This window comes from Liolophura sinensis, chromosome 9 (genome assembly GCF_032854445.1).
Source record: "Liolophura sinensis isolate JHLJ2023 chromosome 9, CUHK_Ljap_v2, whole genome shotgun sequence".
In the NCBI taxonomy this organism is placed as follows: Eukaryota; Metazoa; Mollusca; class Polyplacophora; order Chitonida; family Chitonidae; genus Liolophura; species Liolophura sinensis.
In genome coordinates this window covers 21,092,967-21,111,750 of record NC_088303.1, presented here as the reverse complement: position 1 = coordinate 21,111,750, position 18,784 = coordinate 21,092,967, and the positions used below count along the sequence as shown (strand labels likewise).

The following is an 18,784-nucleotide window of genomic DNA, read 5'->3' as shown; positions in this document are numbered from 1 at the left end:
GAAGAATGCCACATCATCTTCAGGGTCTACTATGCTCACTGTCACCCATGTAAATGACATACACTACAAGCACCACTTCCTTTGACAGATACAGTCAAGCACCGTGTAAGCCTATTGTGTGAATATTAATAAATAAACCTTTTTACTGGTTCAAGGGAGTCAAGTTACGTAATTCTACCTGTTAAGAGTTCCAGCATAGGAAACTATTGATTTAATATGCATGAATAGTAATGTTTCGGGTCAGCAACACTGTTTCAATAAATCGCCTTCTATGATACATAATTATGAATGTAAATCGACATGATAGACAGTCATTTTTTCCTCTCTGTTTTCACTACTTGGCAGTGAAGGCCTTTTCCCACATTGCCTAAAGATACCTCCCCTTGTACGATGACTGTAACTTTATTACACCTTGCTGAGTGCCTGTGGTAAACAACTGAACTTTGCCAAGTTCTGACAAACTTTCCCACATGTGACTGGCAGATATGCACACAACATTGGTGCAAAACAAACGGTTTTCAAATAATTCAACAAAAGTTAGACTCCTCAAATGCCACAGAAATGTCATCAACTGCATACTGTCCCCAAGGCCCCACAATGATACACAAGTACATGTCTTCTGAACCAATACAAACAATAGCATCCAAGGGCCCTAATTCACATGCAAACCCCAACCCTTAAATTGCTGGTAGCTCTTTGAATTTGATGCTATCAATTAATGCCGGAAAAGGGACATAATTCATGCCGCTTTTCAGCATTCGCATAGCCCAATACTTTCAAAGCTTCATAATTACTAAAGGCACACACACATGTATATCATAATAACCCAGGATAATGCCTAGTATATATATATATATATATATATATATATATATATATATATATATATATATATATATCTCATTATGATGCTGAATATGTATTTCTATAGCAATGGTTATGGTACCATCTTACATAAAAGTGTCTGCTATAAAATGTAACTGAATGATCCAGTTAAACTGTATCTGTGAAATATGTACAATATCAAACATATGAAAAATAAAGTTCTACAACGTAGTTGAGATTTTGTGTGACGTTACATGTACCCATGTAGATGAAATTTCTACTGGTGTACAGACCTGGCTACTGACATGTTTCAGTGATCTTATGATTCAGTTCGTGAGGTCTTAAACAGACATTTGATGGCAGTGTATGCCCGGTTACAGTAGTCCTTCCTCTGAGGTGTTCTGTCTGTTTCATCAGAGCTTGCTGCCTCCAACACAGGAGATTCCCTCACAGGGGCCACTACTGCCTTCTTCGCTTGCAGTGACCCCAATTGGCAGGCCAACCAATCCAAAGCTTCACTGACCCCTGTACCCTTCAGGGCACTTATTGGGAACACACCTGTGAAAACAAAGCACAACATTAAATGTTAATCAAGGGAAACAAATGATCATCTTATTCCAGTTGTACATGCTGATTTTCAGGCTGGAAGATTACACATCTGGCTGCCTTGCTTGACTGCATATGTGAAGGCATTCAGTAGCTTACTGTTTCGACAGTCAATGAGACTGGGTGCCATAGGTTTAGCTAAGGGGGAGAAAACTGGAAATGAGACAGCCTGATTTCAAATTCTGGTTAAAACTATGTTCGTTCCTGTATAATTATGGCACTGGATTTTTCGACCAATCAGTGATTTTCCTTATAAGAGTATTTCATTGTTTTGAAAACAAATGCATGTGACTTCCTTCCTTGACGCAACATCAGGAAATAGCAATAAGCATTGCTGCAAACCGTGTTCACTGGTTTTCAGGCAATATCCATGAAAACCATGTAGCTTATGTTGTTGTTTCGTCAATTACACCTATCTTGTCTCAAAATTATTTTTTTATTTATTTGATTGGTGTTTTACACCGTACTCAAGAATATTTCACTAATACAACAGCATCCAGCATTATAGTGGGAGGAAGCCAGGCAGAGCCCCGGGGAAACCCAGGACCATCTGCTGGTTGTTGACAGACCTTCCCATGTACGTCCGAAGAGAAAGCCAGCATGTGCTGGACTTGAACTCACAGATATGTCTCAAAACAAGTCCCCCAATAACAACTCAGATATGCAGGGAGTTATTTTAGGAGCTGACCCTTCTTTTATGTGTACTGTGAAATAAATTTATTCCGTTCCTCTGTGTTGAACTCCTGTTAGTGTCTGTAACTTAGGTGCCAGTTGATCTTGCATAGCGGAACCTCTCTGGTTCCGCTTTTTCTTGAGAAGGCCTGCCGACAACTGCAGATGGTCGTGGGTTTCCTCCCACCGTAATGCTGGCAGCCACTGTATAAATGAAGTAATCCTGAGTACAGCCTAAAAATTTAATCAAATAGATAAATAGAGAGAGCATAACAGAATTTTGTTCAAAAGCCTATGGTACATATAGTAGAAGTATAGAGCCTTACTCCAGTTGTGTACGATGGATTTCAAGTTTAGTTTCTCTGTGATTTCCTCAACAGACATAGCCTGGGACAAATCCTGTTTATTGGCCAGAAAAAGCAGCGTGGCTGTCTCCAGCTCTTCTGATTGGATGGCAGGTTTGATCACATCAAAGTTGAGCTCATCCAGCCTTTCTCTGTCACTGCTGTCAATCACCACGACAACAGCATCAGCCCCTTTGTAGTAATGTCGGAACAGAGCGCGCTGGCAAGCAAAATCAAAAAAACATAGTGAAATAACCTTTGTCAAGATTAACATTTGACAAGCTAAACAACGTCAGTTTCAAAAGTGTTAATAATAAAATACAGGCAACATCACAACATACTACTCTACAGGTATACATGTACATGTGTAAATATCTAACAAAGGTGAGGCCTCCGTGGATAGAGTGCCTCTGGCTTCCTCTACCGCCTTGCATGGGAAGGTTTGCAAGCAATCTGCAGACAGTCATGGGTTTCCCACAAGCTCTGTCCGATTTCCTCTCACCATAATGCTTGCCGCCATCATATATTAAAGTGAAATATTCTTGAGGACGGCATTAAACACCAATCAAATAAATAAATTTAATACAGACAAGTGGAATTTGGTAATGCCAAACAATCACTGGTCTGATCAATCTGAAATTTATCAACATTTAACTAATTTGCCTCTGACATTACCTCAGAGGTCAAAATATCTGCTATCTCACCACAGTGATGACTTTGCCAAACCTGAGGTTCTCCCATATGATTAAAAGGTACGAAATGTGTTAGGTTCAACTTAAAAACATTTTCAAATAACGTTGAGGTGGATAAAGTAGAATAACCAATCATTTATGAGTCTGAAATTGTGAAGATTTGCGTGAATCTAAGTGAATGTATAATAACCTGTGCTCAATTTGAGGTGATCATTTTCATTTCGAGCTCTTAAAAAATGAGTGAATGAGAAAACATTTTGATCCCTGTACCTACATTTATACATAAATGATCATAAAAATATACGACTCTCACTACGTGCCATCAATTAGGACGAAAATAAATGGTAGAATAGTCCTATCAAATATTTCTCCAGTAGTCCTTTATGTATAATGAAAACTGGTCCAAATGGCCAGTGACATTCTGTAGCTATTTTAAACACTTGTGCACATGTACGTGCAAATGCCAACAAAAAAGAACAAACTGACACTCTTCCTGCCGTGTTCATGTACATTACATGTTAGTATATTAAGAAAATCCCATTTTGTGTGTGTTCTATGTAGTTACATGTCTCACCATTTTGTCCCGGCTGCCAATGTCCCAGGCTGTTATCTGTAGGTCCCTGTGGGCAAAACTTTCCACATTGAACCCTGAAAGTATAACAAACAGAAAGTCTAACCATGAGAAAGAAGGAGATAAGTTCATTGTACAGCTGAATACATTTGCGATCCTTGTACATGTATAACGAATCACCATGACGTCCTAACTACACATCCCGTTCCACCGACCGGTAATGTACAATAGCTGCCCGTTCATCACTTCCTCACAACAATAAAAAATGAATACATGTACAACTGATTTATTTGATTTATTTATTTGACTTTATTTGTTTTACTTTTGTGTTTTAAATCTACATGTACTTCACAGAAATTTGTGTGTGTCACACAAGAAGTTAGCCAGAAATGTAACAGGAAACAACAAATTCCAATGTGTTTGAACAGGATGTCCAGTTTTTTTTTATCCCTGCACAATTATCTATCCCATGTTAAAGTAACAGAAAAAAGTCCAAACTGCACTTCTGTTTCTATAATTAGCAAAGCTGTTCACTGATAATAGCTGGTTTCGTGTATCTCTATCATGCTAAGTAAGTACATGTATCGTAAAACAAGCACCAGTTTTTTTTAAATACAAATTCCTGCAACAGCTTGACATCCGATGCCACACTCCCAAACATCACATAATTTATGAATCATGGTTATACAGATTATTCAAGAGTCACATCCTGAAGATGTCCAATAATGCAAACATTTTTGCTTATTTCTCTACAGTACTAATTATTAATTTATTTTTTAAAATATATGTAATGTTGCATACAGAATACCAAAAATGCAAAAGCTACAATGAAAGGCCTATTACCCACTGCAAAATATTAACAGAACAGAACTTGCTATAATGTACATGGAGCAGCTCTTGAAAAAAGAAAGCACAGAAAACCAGACTCCGTTTTGCGATATTACCAATAGTTGGGATGATGTGACTGCCAAGGTGACTGATATCTCCTAGTTTTAACTTGTACAATAATGTCGTCTTTCCAGCATCATCAAGACCTACAAAACACAGAAGAAGGGTGAGTGATTGAATGAGTGAGTGAGTGAGTGAGTGAGTAATATGCCTCCTTCATCAAGGACGGATTTCCACCATTCTTTTATCCAGTGCTGCTTCAATGAAACGACTTACTGAAGGCAAGTAAGCCGCCCACCCGGGCCATTATACTGATACGTGTCAATCAGTCTTTGCAATATCCACTTAACATGCTTAATGCTGAAAACCAAGCGAGGAAGCTACAACTTCCTCTTTTGAGGTCTTAGGTGTGACCTGACCCAGGATTGCCCCTATGTCCATCATCCCCGAAGCGAACGCTCCATCAACTGAGCCATCAGGGTGTGTCAAGAGTCATGAAAGATACTTTTGTTCTAATGAATGGATCCCAAATGCCCAATTTCCCATCTGACACCCCTTCTTGGCATGCTCTTGATGGCTGAAAGCAATAAATTGTTGCTGACCTCAAAAAAAGGTTGAATTGTGAATAACAAATGTGTGGAAGAACTTAGATTTGGTAGCAAGGCTACCGAAGAGCTCACCTGTGGGAGACACTCACATGAATGCAAAACTTCAGCTCAATACATAAAGTACTGATATCGTGAATCTGAATATTTACGGTAAGTAATATGTGCACAGAGTATCAGTGATGAAACATCACCGTAATGCCACTATGCTTTATATGTATGTAAAAATCCACCTTAATATATGCGATACTCTTTGAGATACCACCCCTAACATTTAGTTTAACTTTGATTTTACTACACAATACGCCGCTGTCGATGCTCAGGTTCAACATAAAGCTAATACTGTACTTTGTACAGGACAGCTAAGGACAACCTGGTTGTAACAATTCTGACTCGTGTGATCAAATTTGTGTTCTTGATTTCTCTATTTATTGTCTTTAAATGATTACTGATTGCTCGTCCTCACACCAAAACCAAACAGAACTAGCTTCCACAAAACATAATATTGAATTTTCTGTTAATAATCTGATCACCTAATGGAATTCTATACCTCCAAAAAGTGGCATTGCTGAAAATAATGATTTGAAAAATAGATGTACATATATGGGGTACATGCAGGGTGAATGCCAAACCCAGAGAAAGCCATCACACATGACCATTTTGCATTCAAAACCATTTTGGTTATTTGTTTTGGAGTTACAGTTAGGTGGTATAGGAGAGCATGACAGTCTCCCTCAACTTCAACAGCCTGTGTTTGCTTTGCATTTTAGTCAGTGGTAGGTTACGTATATCACTGAACAAATGCACATGTAGTTAAAGCTCAACACTAGAATGGATGATTAAAAATAGCTTAACACCACATCAACAATATTTCAGCCATATCTTTCTCACTGAATATTTATTTATTTATTTGATTAGTGTTTTACGCCGTACTCAAGAATATTTCACTTATACAATGGCGGCCAGCATTATGGTGGGAGGAAAGCAGGCAGAGCCTGGGGAAACCCATGACCATCCGCAGGTTGCTGACGGACCTTCCCACTTACAGCCAGAGAGGAAGCCAGCATGAGCAGGACTTGAACTCACAGTGAGTTTTGTGCATGAAACATGGCAGATGTCAGTTGCACTTCTTGATTCAAAACTTGTACCAAAGTGGATTCTTGTTAACAGAGGGTTAACTGGTGCACGCTTTCTCATCTTAAAAAAAGCGGATAACTCGTGCATTAAATGTATACTAAACAATAGGATAGACATGAGTTGACAAAGCTTGGTTTGTGAACTTTTCCTGCTGGGGTACATACCTATATGGTCATGAGATGAGCTAGATGTATGAAGTTAGTAAAGCATGTCCAGATGCACTAGATTTCTGGCGCAAATTCCATACTTGGCCAATCAAACAAATAAACACATGTGCATCTAGATGTACACTTTCACCCCTCGCCGTTTTACATACATACATACATGATGTCAGGAAGCAACTGTTACAGTCATTTCAGTATCTGTATCACAATTACATGCTCCCATGAACCAACAGTGGCTGAGTTGTCTATTAAACTTGAGGCCTGTCATGTGTGCTATCCATCAACACAACACACGCTGAAGAACTGGGCAAACAGCAGCATAAATAACGTAGTAATTAACACAGGAGTTTACAGCTCCATAAACATGATTGATGTCCAACAGCAGATACATGTACATGCACAGTTAAATTCTGGACCATACACATCTGCTACCTTATAGCAGCAATCACCGATCATCATTGAATCACACTATAAAATCATTATTCATGTTCATGTATGATGTAACTACATGTACAAACCATGCAGGGAGATACAGAGCACTAAGCCTCCAAGCTGAAACTTCCCTGAAGGTAACCTAGGCTGTAGCCAGACCATAGCCTGCTAGTGGTATGCTAGTGGTATGCCTGTATGCCACTTTCAATCTTCATTTCACTTACTCACCAATACAATTTCCTACGTTTCTATTATACAGTTCATAAATGTCAACTTCTCCAGGTTTATGCCCTAAATCCTCAACAAATTCGAAGACATGCATAGGTTTTACATGTGTTGGCATATTAGAGGGAATGTTAACTGGTCTGATCGGTTTATCATTTCTGTGAAGTTAACGTCCATACTCATATGCCACTATGAAAGGGTCACAATGTTTGCTCATTCATTCGTTTCGAAGAGCTCAAAATAAAAATCATGATCTCAAATTGAGCCCAAGTCATCTCAAAGATAACCTATCATGTAAATATTCAGATATGTGATGGTTTCATGTATATTATATATTATCCACTTCCTTCTTAATGATTGTTTTACAATAAAATTTATAAAATTTTACACCTTTAATATCATATTGGAGGACCTCAATTTTTGTTAAGTCATCATTATGAAAAACTCAAAATATTAAACATTCTGACCCCACCTGAACAGTACATTTTAGTCTTCAAAATCTTATGAATAATGTTTTCCAATTGCATACTCAACTAAATCCAATGAATGCACATCAAACTGCACTGAATATGGTTGTGGACACACCAGATTTTATTACAAAAGTAGATGTAGAGGTTTAAGATTTGATCCCGCATATCTCTGCCCGGATTCCTCGCACAATAACGCTGGCCACCTTCATATAAGAGAAATATTCTCCAGTATGGGATAAAACACCAATCAAATAAATAAATAAATGAATTAAGATTTAATAAATTACTAAATCATAATATGTAGGCCTACAACTGAAGAGATGCAAGTCATGTGAGTGGCACAGATGTTTACATTAACATGTTAACAGGATGGACTCAGTATGTATATGTGGCCTGACTGTCTTTGTTACACAACGTGTTTACACGTCTACGAATTACACCTCCGCATACATATATCTGATACTCCGCTAAATTACTTCAATAAACACTGTTCTTTAACTATCCAATACTACTTTTATTCCGGACTATACAAGACAAATTTCACCACGATGTCAACACGTGCTCGCTTGAGCTATCGTCTGACTCTCCTGCTTCCGGAGGTATATAACAGTCTCCCTTCACAGGAAGTAGTATGACGTAGTATAAACAAAGTGTCCGACAATGAAACTGGACAGGATTCACAATTTCCCCTCTTTCAGTTATAAAATAAAGATAATTTTGAACAAACTGTTTTTTTTTTTTTTTCTAATTTAGCCAAACAAAATTAGTAATAAGATAACAGATATTGTTCTTTGGACAGCTTATAAATTCCAGACTCCGCTGCTGATTGCCTGTAACAAAACATTTCCAGAAGCACCTCTCTTAGTAAGGCAATTTGCAAGCTGCTGCTTTGTAGCAGACCACAAAATCTTGGAGATACGCTTTTCAGCCACCAGTTCCCGAACATAACTCACTTCCAAGCGCAACCGTTTCTCTGCAACATGTTTCGTTGAACGAATTGCATCGAGCAACGAATGACAATCTGTTACACAAACAATGGGTATCGACTGAGCTCCAATTTTTCCTCCAGTAATCTCGGCATAGAGATTAGCCAAAAATAAACAATTGTCGATGCCTTCTGTCAGAGCAAGCGTTTCAGCAGCCAAGGTGCTCCTTACAACACGCCTTATCCGTTTTGACTGCCAATGAATTGGTGAAAATTTTCCTTCAGCCCCCATTAGCACAATGAGGTGACCACCTTGAGTTGCTCCATCTGAAAGGTTTCCTAAGGAGGAATCACTGAATACCACAAGCTGTTGTAACTCTGTATTGCCTAAATGCTGAAATTTTAGAACAACACGTTCAGCTTGCATTTTCCTGATGACTTTGTTAAGTTCAACAACATTTTGCACTGTTGCATTTTTTACCCCTGCAGCCAATGTTGACGAGTCAAACATCAAATCTGGCCTGCTTTGGCGAGCTAACCAGAGTATTTGGCCCACTTTGGAACGGTAGATGTTGGTTTCTTCTTCTGATAAAGGTGAATCAGTTTGTTGTCTTCTGGCCCAAGTAAGAATCATAGGATGTATGGTTTTGGCATACTCTTCCTGGTGCAGGTAGAGTTCCCCAGGACGGAACTGTAAGAGCTCCATCCCCAGGTATCGAAATGAAGAGCTTTGTTCCCGGCCCACACACAATTCTGACCGTATGGCAGGCACTACCGTTTGCATGAAATCCGAGTTGCCTCCTAGAATAAAGTCATCCACATGGCAGGCCAATACACCTTTCACACCACCAATATTGTCTGGCCAAAAAAACACAGCTGGGTCGACAGTGGACATCTGACCACCGCACTCCTTCATAACCTGCTTCACACGTGTATACCAGTACAAAGAGGCATCAGCCAGGCCATACACACATTTTTTTAGCTTCCAAACAGTTCCACCGGCATTTGCTTCCAATGGCGGTCGTACATACAGTTCTCTAGAAAGAGGAGACCCTTGTAAGAATGCTGTCTTGATATCCATGGAAAACGGCTGCCACTTATTTTGAGCAAACATTGCTATTATCAAGCGCAGTGACTCTGAAGAACACGTTGGTGAATCTTTTGGCAGGTCTTTGTCAAGTTCCTCAAAACCTCTTGCCACAAGGCGTGCTTTCGGCTGTATCCCTTCCGCTTTTTCTTTCAGAGTACATATCCACTTCGTCGACACACAACGCTGTCCCTCATCTTTCACTTCCACATACACTTCATTTCTTTTCCAACTTTCCAGCTCCTCCAGCTTAGCTTTATCAAAAGAAACATCCTCAATGTTAAACACATTATCATGAGAAGAACCACTTAAACTTTCAACATTTCGAACTTCAAGAATATCCACTTTGCTCAAATTCACAGATCCTTGTTTGCCGGCTTTGTCGCCTGGCTCAGAGAATTGAACGTTGTACCAGTGCACATATTTACCAGTGACCTTCCCTGCCCTACTAAGGATTTGTGCTGTATGAGAAATTCCATTCTGCATGAATTTTACCTCCTGGCCAATCTTAATATTGCTGAGCAGAGTCTGTTGTTGATGCAAAGCATATTTGTCACTGCCTGCTTCTGGACCATAATCATCATCAGAGGTTTCATAGTTATCTTCCAAAATATTTTTCGAATTTTTTTCCACACTGACAGAACCTTGTTCAGACTGAAACCCCTTTAATTCAAGATCCTCTTCAATCTCTGCTTGACGTGTAATTTTTTGTAGTCTTGAGTGATGAACACGGATACATGTACCTCCATGTCGCACAAATGTCACAGCACCGTCCTGACCAATCACAACCCCTGGTCCTTTCCATTCAGGGCTGTCTATGCGCTTGTAGTAAACCATATCCCCAGTGCAAAATTTCTCTGTGGATGAGGGCGCCTTTTTCCGCAGTGCTCGACGAATTTTTTCAGAACATTCCGATTCAGCATACGCTTTACGTGCAGCGTGCAGCGCAGTGATATGTTTTCCCACAACAGAGCTCATTGAAGTACCCTCCAATGCTGGAGGCATGTCACTTATAACAGACGGCAGATTGGGGCTTTTACCGAAAACTAGCTGATGTGGACTAAAACCTTGTTCATTATGCATGGAGTTTTTCGCCATCAAGGCCCAGCTAAGTCCTGTTTCCCAGTCAATGTTGTTATCTGCTCTAATTTTCAATAATGTGCTCGTAAGCGTTTGGTTATGTCGTTCAACTATGCCATTACTCCATGGAGAGTATGCTGCTGTAGTGAGAACCTGAATGTTGAAATTTTCCGCCATGTCTCTGAATTCAGCATTGTTGAATTCCCCACCATTATCTGTGAAAACTTTTTGAGGAGCCCCATGTATGCCTATCCAGTGTTGAATAAATCTTGCTGTGATTTCTGAAGCTTGTTTTGTTTTAACAATACATCCTGCACTAAATCTTGTAAAGAGATCAATGATGTGCAAGTACCAAACACCTGGTTGTAATTCATGAAGATCCATGGCTACTGTTTCATTAAATGATGTGGCCAGAGGCAGGCTAACAGCTGGTTTGGGCCTGGGTTTTTTGTGTTTTTTACAAATGTCACAGTTTTCTACCAATTCCTGTAAGTTTCCCGAAAAAACATTAACATTTTGTCCAGCACCTTTTAATAAACAGGACATCCGATGAGTTGATGCGTGGCCAAATTGCTTGTGTATTTTGGCTAATGTTTTTTGTTGTTCTTGTTTACACATTTTTGAGATATCCAAAACAGACAACACTTCATCCAGACTGTTCAACTCATCATCTTCCACACATTTTTGGTCTAGAATATCAATACAATAATGCCCACTTGAAGTGAAGTTAAGTGTGACAGGTTCATTAAACATTATAGCTTTGTCATTTTCTAAGTCCAGAATTGCTCCAGCTTTTTTCAGAGAAGCCTTGCTCAAAAGAAGAGGAATGTTAGCATCTACAACTTCAGTTTTTATACTACAGCATGTCCGTCCAATCTTTGCTGGAATAGTTACACATTTTGTTGACTGCACTACATTTCCATCCCCAAACTTAAATTTTTTCACACTGTTTTCAGTTTGTATAATTTTCTGCTGATTTTCAAGTTTTGATATATAATCCTCAAGCCATGTAGCACCACACACTGTTCTTGTACATGCGGTATCAATTACAGCAGCTGAGCTTGCTTCAGCCATAAAAACTTCAAACTCACATTCCTGTCCGTTCTCTTTAGCAAAAAGTGTAATGTTACAACTTTCTGTGTCTTCTGGTTGAATCTCCGTTATATTAACATTTCCCTGTATTCTATGAGGGCAGTCTTTGGCCCAGTGGTAAGTACTTTGACAGATTGCACACCGAGAACGCTTTCCAAATCTGTTCAAGGGGTTAGTTCCTTTTAATGGTTCTTGGGTCCTTATGTCTTGAGTGGAGTTAAATGCTTGTTTATTTTGCTTGGGGGTTCTCTGTGTGTAAAAAGCACTCTCAGTTTTAACTTGAATTCCTTCAAAACGGGTGTCTGAATTTGAGCCATTACCAAAAATTCGTTTTAAGGACCCTTTCATTGCATCAAATGTTAAGTCTGTAGCAGCTGTAAGCGCAAGTTGTCGTTCTTGGTGAGACAGGTTTGCACTGTCTAACAGCTTGAAGGCGAGAACCGCATCTGGCAAAGTCATTTCAAACTTTCTGGCTTTATTGTAACATTGTTCAAATCCAATTATGTATTCTGTCATTGACTGATCGGTAGATTTTCGGTAAGTGTCAAATTTGGAGTAGGCTTCGTATGATGCGTCTTTAATCTCTTTCTGAAATACAGTTTTTAATTTTGTCAACAAAATGTCCATACCACCTCTTGAGGCTAATTCGTCAGCAGGCAGTTCCATAGCTGTTTCTCGGGCCCTTCCTGATAAAGATAGTGAAAGTGCCAGGGCTTGTTTTTCGGCTGGTAAATCTGTTACCCGACGCCATATTTCTACTTCGTTTGTCCACGTCTCGAAGGCTGTCTGGTCGTCAAACCGTGGAGGCTGTTTGTAATTAGTTGCCATTTCACGCTGTACTGCTACCAGTGATACTCCGCTAAATTACTTCAATAAACACTGTTCTTTAACTATCCAATACTACTTTTATTCCGGACTATACAAGACAAATTTCACCACGATGTCAACACGTGCTCGCTTGAGCTATCGTCTGACTCTCCTGCTTCCGGAGGTATATAACAGTCTCCCTTCACAGGAAGTAGTATGACGTAGTATAAACAAAGTGTCCGACAATGAAACTGGACAGGATTCACAATATCTACTGTGTGGATCGTGTGATTGTGAAATTACCCGAGCCTGCACTCAATGATTTATGGACAGACAAGAGGATGCTAAAACATTTACCTTGCCATCATATTATTATTGCACTAGGAAGGTTTAAGTCCAACTCCTCTCCTCCCCACCCACCCCAACCTGTATGTGTACAAAAAAGCACCTTTCCAAATTTCTCTGTTTCACTACTGACCCATACGGACATAATCCGCATAGGACTCCGATTGAATAGTCTCTCCAGAGGACAGTACAGTAGACAACACAGAGCTGTCACAGTCTTAATATGACCTTGTAAATATGATATGCTAGGCTGATAATCAACTATCATAATCAGGGTGTGACGTCTACATGACTTTTGTACAATTAATGGAATCCATGCATGTACATGTATCAATTCTTAGTACATGAATTCATCATTATGCACATAACTGAACTGACAATGCTCAGCTGTGTCATGCATGCTAATATTGTATTGTCTCTCCACAAATGACATCAGCAAATGTTCATACAGCTAAAGGAAAACCGGCTGATCATCAGGAAAACCTGTTAGCGTCGTGTAAGGCGTGCATCCTTTCCTGACCTGCTGACAAACCTCCCAGTGAATGCCTCACTGTACATATATCTACTAGGAATTTATTTGTTATGTATGCACATACAGTAGTACAGAAACAACAAAGACTTCAGTGTGGTCCAATATTGCACTTCCCTGTAAATGCAACAGCCTATCCAACAGGAGCTTTCAGTACCTATACAAGCAGAAGTGCCACTCGGCAAAAGTAAAAACTTAATTCAATATTTCATAAGCTTTATTTTGCCACTACATACTACTCTCACTCTCCTGTGACAGCAAAATAAAGCATGGCAAAATAAAGCCTGGAAAATACATGTACATTCATTCACAATGACGTCTTCCTTCTTCAGAGTTACTCTTAAGTTAGGTTTTTAACCTCAACCTTCTCAGCGGTACTACAGGATATAGACCTGACATATGTTTTCTTCTTCCTAGCTAATAGCTTTCAGAAACACATACCTGTACCATTATAATTCAAGTTGATTGTCCTGTCCTCAACATGTCAAAGCTGTACGCTATAAAAACACTGTTTTCTTAATGCTACAGTAATTCTGACTTTGTATCAGCTATTAATTTTCAGACTAACAAAGACCAGAATATCACAATTAACACAACTGTACCTTTCCAGGGGTCAAACTGTTTTATCATTCACTCATTTTTAACACCCAAAAACTGAAACTGATCACATCAAATTGAGCCTAGGTCATCACAAAGATGACTTTGAATCATGCAAATATTCATAATTTCAGAAGCATAAATGACTTTATCCAGTTTTAAGAACCTTGTTTTACAATGGCTGACCTCTTTGTCAAGATCATCACTATGGAGAGCTTGGAATATCGAACATTGTCTGTATGTCAAGTCCAATGTCTAATACAAGTACACTGTAAATCTTCAACCTTTTCAACCTCTAAAGCACTTTTTTTGGTGAAATTTATGCACACAATTACATGCATTATGAAAATGACACTGAAATGATTTATTTGTGCCATAAAAGATGCAAGCTTAAAGGAGAAGAAAACTTAAAACATGACACTATAGGCTGAAAAGAGCAATTTTTTTTCTATCTGGTGGTGCCTGCTGCATAATTTTGCCACTTTTCCTCGCCATACATGTAAAGCCTGAAAATGGCAAAGCTGGCATAAATCGCTGAGTCCATCTCGTCCTCCGTCTTTAACACCCTGTAATTTATGCTGGGGGTGTGTTGCCTCTCATCCAATGAGTCTTTAAAACTGACGGCTTGTTCATGTAAACTCGTAACCTACGTCCAACATTCCAGTTTCCCGATTGGCAAGCGGAAAACGAACTGTACTGTTTGCTACCTTCTGGGAAGAAGAGTTCTACCGGAAATGTACAAACTGCACTTCGGCAGTTTCCGACAGCAATTCTCCTGCTAACACAGAAGACTTCAGGACTAGTTCTTAGGCTGTCACCCACAGTTGATGTTGGCGCCAACTTTATTTATAATTTATCAACTTGAGGTACTTTTCAATGGTATTTGATTGTTATTTACATTTTCCTCTCCTCTAATTAATACAATTGTCAGATTTATTTCCCTACTCTCTATAGATGTCTCTGAATGTTTCAAATACTGTTTAAAACTTCAAGAACGAAGAATTATGTCTTTTATAGAGCCAAGTTTTCGGTCAAATACGGCATACATGTGATACATGTACAAGCCTATGGACATTGGGGAATTCTGGAAAATTCCAGTTCAAACAAACTGCCTGTTGGTAAGCTTGTAATGCAGTAAATGCTAAGCAGTGAATGTAGACTAGCATCATGTTTATGTACCTGTGCTATTTCTGTGCTAAGTCTCCATGATAAACCAGGGTGATATTACTGCTAAGTTTGGCTGATCACCAAACTGTGAAGAGAGCAGAGCAGATCCAGCTGTGTCTAATCTACACTTTACACATGCACACTTGGCTCATCATACTTTCTTCATCCTCCTCAACATGGATATGTACTACCCATCAGTAGGATCAACCAGCTATCTCTACCCTGGTTTTCTAGGAATGAAAAACAAAAAACATGAAAAAAATTCCAATAGAGAAAGCTAATATAAATGTTGTATCAAAAGTACATGCAGGGCGATAGTTTAGCCAGAGGGTGTCTCAATGTCGCTGACGCGACCTATTCTGTTAAAATTAATATGGAAGAGAAAGGGAAAATAGGAGAAAATTGGAAACTAGACAGTCTGATTTCAAATTCTGCTAAATCCACCTGAAGCGGCGATGTATATGTAAAGTTGTCCTCATGTAAATTTAGCTCTTCATGAAATTTATGTCAGAAACACTATTTCCATGAGAAAATAAATACTGATTTTAACCAAAAGCAAGGGTAAACAGAATCAACCTTTAATATACTGACTGTGGTGTGAGATACACGTAGACACACCTACAAGTACAATGAATTATTCACTGCTGATCCACACTCATAGTTTCAAGAGAACAAGTATAGAGCTGAAGTATTCTTGTCGCGTTATCTCCACCATATATAGCTTTCAGCATAAAGAATATTTATATGTACATGTAAGCAGAACAACCCAAAACTCCCATCTCCACTATCAGCTGCTCTGTATCAAGAGTAAGCTAGATCCCAAACAACGGGGGATGGTATTCTGAGTGAAAATCACAGCACATAACAAAGCTACATGTACATTTCTTCACAAGGGGGGCAATTTCCACTGCCTACATGTACATGTGCATGTACATGTGTCTATTAACACTTTGACTGACATAAAAAGAGGCATATTGCAACACCCTTCTAACAAAAAAAATTCTACAAGCTCGAAAAACATTAATGTAGTGCTGTTTATTTATATATGGTAATTCTTCAAAATCTTCATGAGACTTAAGTAGATGTTTATTCAAGCATACTCCGAGAGCCCTATTCTGTGAGGGCTGATAAAACCACAGTTTTTGAGTATGTTTGAATTTGACCACCCCAACAAATATAGTTTTGCCTAGATTTAGATTCAGTTGTTTCAGAAATATGGATAAAAAATCAAATGTTACTGTATGTACTTACAACAAATGACCTTCATTTTGCCTGAGATTAATTTGTACATTTTGCCTGTTACTGTGAGTTCTACTGTTATTTAAAACATGTTATGAGCTTTCTTTGGAAGGTAATTAAATATGACAAATCCAGCTGGAAAAATGTACTTTTCGAAGGTAATATTTTATGACATTTACGTGCCTCAAAGAATTAACTTTTTAAGGAGAAATTTAAAGCAATTGACCATATTATTTGGACTGCCTAGTAAAAACTAAAAGACACCGTATGGTACACGTATCTTGTACAAGCACATTTGAACAGCTATGATATAAACAACATTTGAATACCCGCAGTAAAATAAGACACAAGTCCACTGTAGCTTGTGTAAATTCAAGCTGACTGATTATACATACATGCATCTCATTCAATACAGACAGTCAGACCATTGTCATCATTGTAGACTGGTAAAATAAACAACACAGTAGACCAACGGCTTGTAACAATGTAAGAGAAAATATAAACAATAAATGCAGCTTGAACAGCATACTATGAGGAAACTTTGTTCTTAAGGGGATAAACTATACATTTAGGAGCTGTCTTATTCATAAAAATTCTATACCTTACTGCCATGTGACATCATAACTTGAACTGGCTGTATTTTCTTCAGTCCACCACATGGGAAGATTGACAGTTTGCTATTACACTCAATTACATACATTGTAATTGTTCGTAACTACCAGCTTGGTCCCTGTGACCATGGTGAACACTTTGTCTGTTTTTCATGGATGGAATAATATAAAGGCCAGCAGAGAAAAGAATCCATGTTTGTGCATCAACAGGCTTCTGAATGTACAATGCTGAATAAATATCTCAAAAACAGAAAGCGAAATGGTTTAGCAATATTTCACATAACCCTTCTTACTTGTCTTTACCATACTTTTATTAACACAAGGTTTTACCTAAGGTGAAGTAAACCTGCATGTACATTTATAGTTTTCCATAATATAGATGAACATGTAAGGCTTTGTGTAACTGTCATGATTATAAGCAGTCTTTTAGACAAAATTCATTCTGATAGGTCAATTTCACAACTTAATGAAAAAAGGCAACATTAGGTTCAAAAGAGTGCTATACAGAAAGTGAAAATGAGTCAGATCATGTTCAGAGCCAGTAACACATGTGTTCAGTTCTCAGAACAGCTATGAAGGTGAATGAGAAAACTGTATACAAATTCATAACACTGGTTTTAAATCTAAAACAAAGGCAAGAGCATGCTTTACATGTGAAAGAACTCCGAAACAGTATTAAATGCAGTATTTGCCAACAGACTATTGGTATTGAAAACACTTATTGTTTTGTTTTACAGAGAGATAATATGAATTCCATTCATTGTAAACATCATTTTTACATTAAACATTAAGACCTACATATTGTCATGAACTTGTCGTTCTAACATTGCAGTCGGCAAATATGTAAAATGCTGGTGCTCTGTTGAGCCCAAGCACAAAGCACTGGAAACTCAGTCTAAATTTAACAAGCCATCTGGCAAACAATGTAGCTATGTTGTCACCAAGTGAAATATAACGGAAAATGATGGAGGTTACATTGGCTGTCACAAATCAGACAACTGTATCAGGGTTAGGCCCTGTATCTCCTGTGTAACTAAGTGTACCTATAACACAGGAGGAAAACTCAAGGGAGAGCAGAGGGGTGGGGGGATTGTTGGATGCATTTAGTGGTGACAGTCTTAGGTACATGTACATCCCAATATGTACAAATAGACATTTCTTCTCTGCATTTCTTCTCAAGTGCGACACTTTGACTCTGCAACAACAACAACAAAACACACACGTAACTGTGAGTTTGATTGAACTTACCGACCAAGACGATGCGAACCTCGCGATGACGAAATAGGCGTGACCAAATGTTCCCCATGATAACCTTCTTCAAACTGGCGATTTACATTTTGAACTTTAAAACCCATCATTCACATGTTGTCAGAACTGAATCAAGTCGGCTAAGTCTGAACAGCAATCGCCTTTGCAGTATCAAGTTACCAAGTTGTTCAGCAGTCTGTCGGTCTGTCGTCGCTGAACTGCCAAGAAATCCCCGCTAATTGAGAAAGAGACATTCTGATTGGATAAAACTTAGACGCATCATATTGAGGCTATAAATGGGGTAGACTCAACCTTCAAACCGGTCGCGCACCTGTGCTGTCCCGAGGTTGTCAAGGGGTGGGGGGTCTATACCCCGTGCTTTTCGATGTACGGTTGCTCACAAAGAAATTACTTCAGCCAGGGTTA

General features: G+C 38.7%; 1 protein-coding gene across 2 annotated transcripts; it reads right to left on the bottom strand.

Annotated features, from left to right (window-relative positions):
* Positions 1-948: 948 nt before the first annotated feature.
* LOC135475883 (ADP-ribosylation factor 4-like) lies at positions 949-18,539 on the bottom strand. 2 transcript variants are annotated; one of them, XM_064755828.1, is made up of 5 exons: positions 18,359-18,539; positions 4,655-4,744; positions 3,714-3,787; positions 2,430-2,667; positions 949-1,383 (listed from the first exon to the last, which is right to left on the bottom strand). In XM_064755828.1, the coding sequence occupies exons 1-5, from the start codon at positions 18,414-18,416 to the stop codon at positions 1,145-1,147; spliced, it is 699 nt and encodes a 232-aa protein (XP_064611898.1). In that variant the 5' UTR covers positions 18,417-18,539; the 3' UTR covers positions 949-1,144. The 2 variants fall into 2 exon arrangements, with proteins under 2 accessions (XP_064611898.1, XP_064611899.1); XM_064755829.1 differs by lacking the exon at positions 4,655-4,744.
* Positions 18,540-18,784: the final 245 nt, after the last annotated feature.

What these genes read in the sequence shown, in the direction of transcription:
- LOC135475883 (XM_064755828.1), bottom strand. Translation starts at nt 18,416, where the DNA reads ATGGGGAACATTTGGTCACGCCTATTTCGTCATCGCGAGGTTCGCATC. An exon ending in TCACATCATCCCAACTATTG is followed by an intron (nt 3,788 to 4,654) that starts GTAATATCGCAA and finishes TTATACTTTCAG; the next exon opens with GGTTCAATGTGGAAAGTTTT. An exon ending in TTGGCAGCCGGGACAAAATG is followed by an intron (nt 2,668 to 3,713) that starts GTGAGACATGTA and finishes TTTGCTTGCCAG; the next exon opens with CGCGCTCTGTTCCGACATTA.